This window comes from Eimeria necatrix, genomic scaffold (assembly GCF_000499385.1).
Source record: "Eimeria necatrix Houghton genomic scaffold, Enh_scaff175, whole genome shotgun sequence".
Taxonomy (NCBI): Eukaryota; Apicomplexa; class Conoidasida; order Eucoccidiorida; family Eimeriidae; genus Eimeria; species Eimeria necatrix.
Genome location: NW_013652420.1, coordinates 1 through 2,500, shown reverse-complemented (window position 1 = coordinate 2,500; position 2,500 = coordinate 1). Strand labels below are relative to the sequence as shown.

The following is a 2,500-nucleotide window of genomic DNA, read 5'->3' as shown; positions in this document are numbered from 1 at the left end:
TCTCCTGCTGCAGCGATGCTGCTGAGGGTTGTGAGCTGCTGCTGCTGCTGCTGCTGCTGCTGCTGCTGCTGCTTGATTTGCTGCTGTTGCTGATCGTTTTGCTGCTGCTGCTGCTTGTTTTGCTGCTGCTGCTGCTTGTGCCCAGCAGCAGCAGGTGGGTCTCAGTGCGGCAGCGCGTAAACTGCAGCAGCAGCAACGGCGCCAAGACAAGCCCACAGTCCTCCGCTGCTGCTGCTGCTGCTGCTGCTGCTGCTGCTGCTGCTGTTTCAGGCTGGCCCACCACCCGCTTGCTGCTGGAGACTCTTCTTGCTGCTGGTGCTGCTGCTCTCGCGCTGCTGCACAAACACAAAGAAGGCATAATTAATGGAGCAGCAACTATAGCATCTTCCACCTGGGCGTGCTTCAAAGTAAGCGACTTGCTGCTGCTGCTGCTGCTGCTGCTGCTGCTGTGTTTGCTGCTGCCTTTGCTGCTGCTGCAGTCCCCCTCTCCCCGCGGCGCCGCCACCCCCGCTGCTGCTGCTGCTGCTGCTGTGCAGGCGTGCATGCCGCCGTGCGTGCGCAGCGGGCCGGAGGCGCAGCAAAGCGCTGCTGCTGCTGCTGCTGCTGCTGCTGCTGCTGCTGCTGCTGCTGCTGCTCCGCGGGCCCCGCGCAGCCCCTGGATTGCTGTGGGGAGTTCGAAAGAGATTTGGGGCTTTTCAAATTCGGAATGGACCCGCATGCATTCGAGGCCAACAAATGAGGCCTTCTTTGCTGCGCTGCAGTCCAGCGTCAGCTACGCAGACCCTGCTGAAGTCCGCTGCTGCTGCTGCTGCTGCTGCTGTTGCTGCTGCTGCTGTTGCTGCTGCTGCTGCTGCTGCTGCTGTTGAGCACAGAGCCTGTGGAGATGAACGTGTGCCGCGCTGCTGCTGTTGCTGTTGCTTGTGTTGAAGTCGCTGCTGCGTTCTCGCCGTTCGTGCTGCTGCTGAGTCGGTGCTGCTGCTGCTGCTGTTGGCTGTGCTGCTGCTGCTGCTGCTGCTGGCCTGTTAGTCCTATTGGATTATGTGACTTTGCTGCAGCTTGCTGCCTGATTTGAAGTGTCTGTACAGCTCCATCTACTATTTTGCTGCTTGTCTTGCGCCAACTTGCAGGCCCTAGAGGCCCCTGCTGCAGCAGCAGAAGCAGCAGCAGCAGCAGCAGCACCTGCAGCCTACAGCGAGCTGCCGCAGCCCCGCCCCATCGCCAGCTTTAATGTTTTCTCTCGCCGCCAGAACAGCAGCAGATGAGAGTCTTGCTGCTGCTGCTGCTGCTCTGCTGCTGCTGCAGGGGCCGGTACAGCTGCAGCAGCGAATCTAACAGCAGCAGGTTCTGTATAAGGTACAGCAGCAAGCTCGAATTAGTTAAAGCAGCAGCAGCAGCAAGAGCAGCAGGCAGCATGAAAGCAGCAGCAGGTCCAGTAGAAAGCTCCGCAGGTACACGACAGCAGCAGCAGCAGCAGCAGCAGACGCTGCTGCTGCTGCTGCATTTGCAGCTGTCGAACTAGTAGTGAATTTTATGTTTATTCCGGAGCTGCTGAGGTGTACGTACACCTCGCGTCGTCAAACGAAAACCAAACTTTTAGTCAATTTGTCATTTGTCGTTTTCTTTTTATTTGAAAGAAATGAATAATCATTTTAAAAGAAAGTTCTTTTATTTCTTTTTCTGGAATTAAATTAAAACTCCAATTTTATTTCATTCTGAATGAACCCTTTTCGCTGCAAGTGCCTCTGGGGCCATTGCTGCTGGCGGCGCAGCAAAGCTGTCGACCAAATGCGGGAAAAAACAAATAAATAATCCATTAAATGGATTAAATGCATTTAATATTGTTAAAATAATACAAAAGTGCCAAAATTTGCAACAAATAAAACTAAAATTCGCCAAAAAATGACCTTTTTAGACATCCTCCAAACTCCCGCCGCTGTACGTACACCCCGGCGCACTGTGTGCATGCGCCATTCCCTTCTTTTGTTTATAAATTTTATTTGTACATAAAATTTATATTTCTCCTCTAATTCACATAATGCATATATATATGCATGCAATATATATATATATATATATATATATATATATATATATATATATATATATATATATATATATATATATATACATATATATATATATGTATATACGGTATACAACCAATACATACGATTAATAAATATATATTTACAAATATGTATATATAGACACAAATAAGGATGTATATCTATATAGACATAAACATATATATACATGGATACAAACATATACATATATATATATAGAGGTCAATAGATATACAGACATAAATAAATAAATATATATATATATATTTATACACATATTTTTAGACATAAATAATAAATATGCATATATATATATAAATATACCTATATATCTATATATCTATATATATACATATATATATAGATATATAAGTATATATATATATATATATATATATATATATATATATATATATATATATATATATATATAT

General features: G+C 45.8%; 1 protein-coding gene across 1 annotated transcript in view; it reads left to right on the top strand.

Moving 5' to 3' along the window:
• The window catches only part of ENH_00021660 (hypothetical protein, conserved), a gene marked incomplete at both ends in the record, with an annotated part of 2,885 nt that extends 1,623 nt beyond the window's left edge, over window positions 1-1,262 (top strand). The window contains 4 exons of the mRNA XM_013579523.1: window positions 1-30; window positions 271-407; window positions 537-791; window positions 1,128-1,262. The exon at window positions 1-30 is cut by the window's left edge and continues 148 nt beyond it. Of these exons, the coding sequence (XP_013434977.1) occupies window positions 1-30; window positions 271-407; window positions 537-791; window positions 1,128-1,262 (557 nt within the window). The remainder of the gene's footprint in view (window positions 31-270; window positions 408-536; window positions 792-1,127) is intronic.
• Window positions 1,263-2,500: the final 1,238 nt, after the last annotated feature.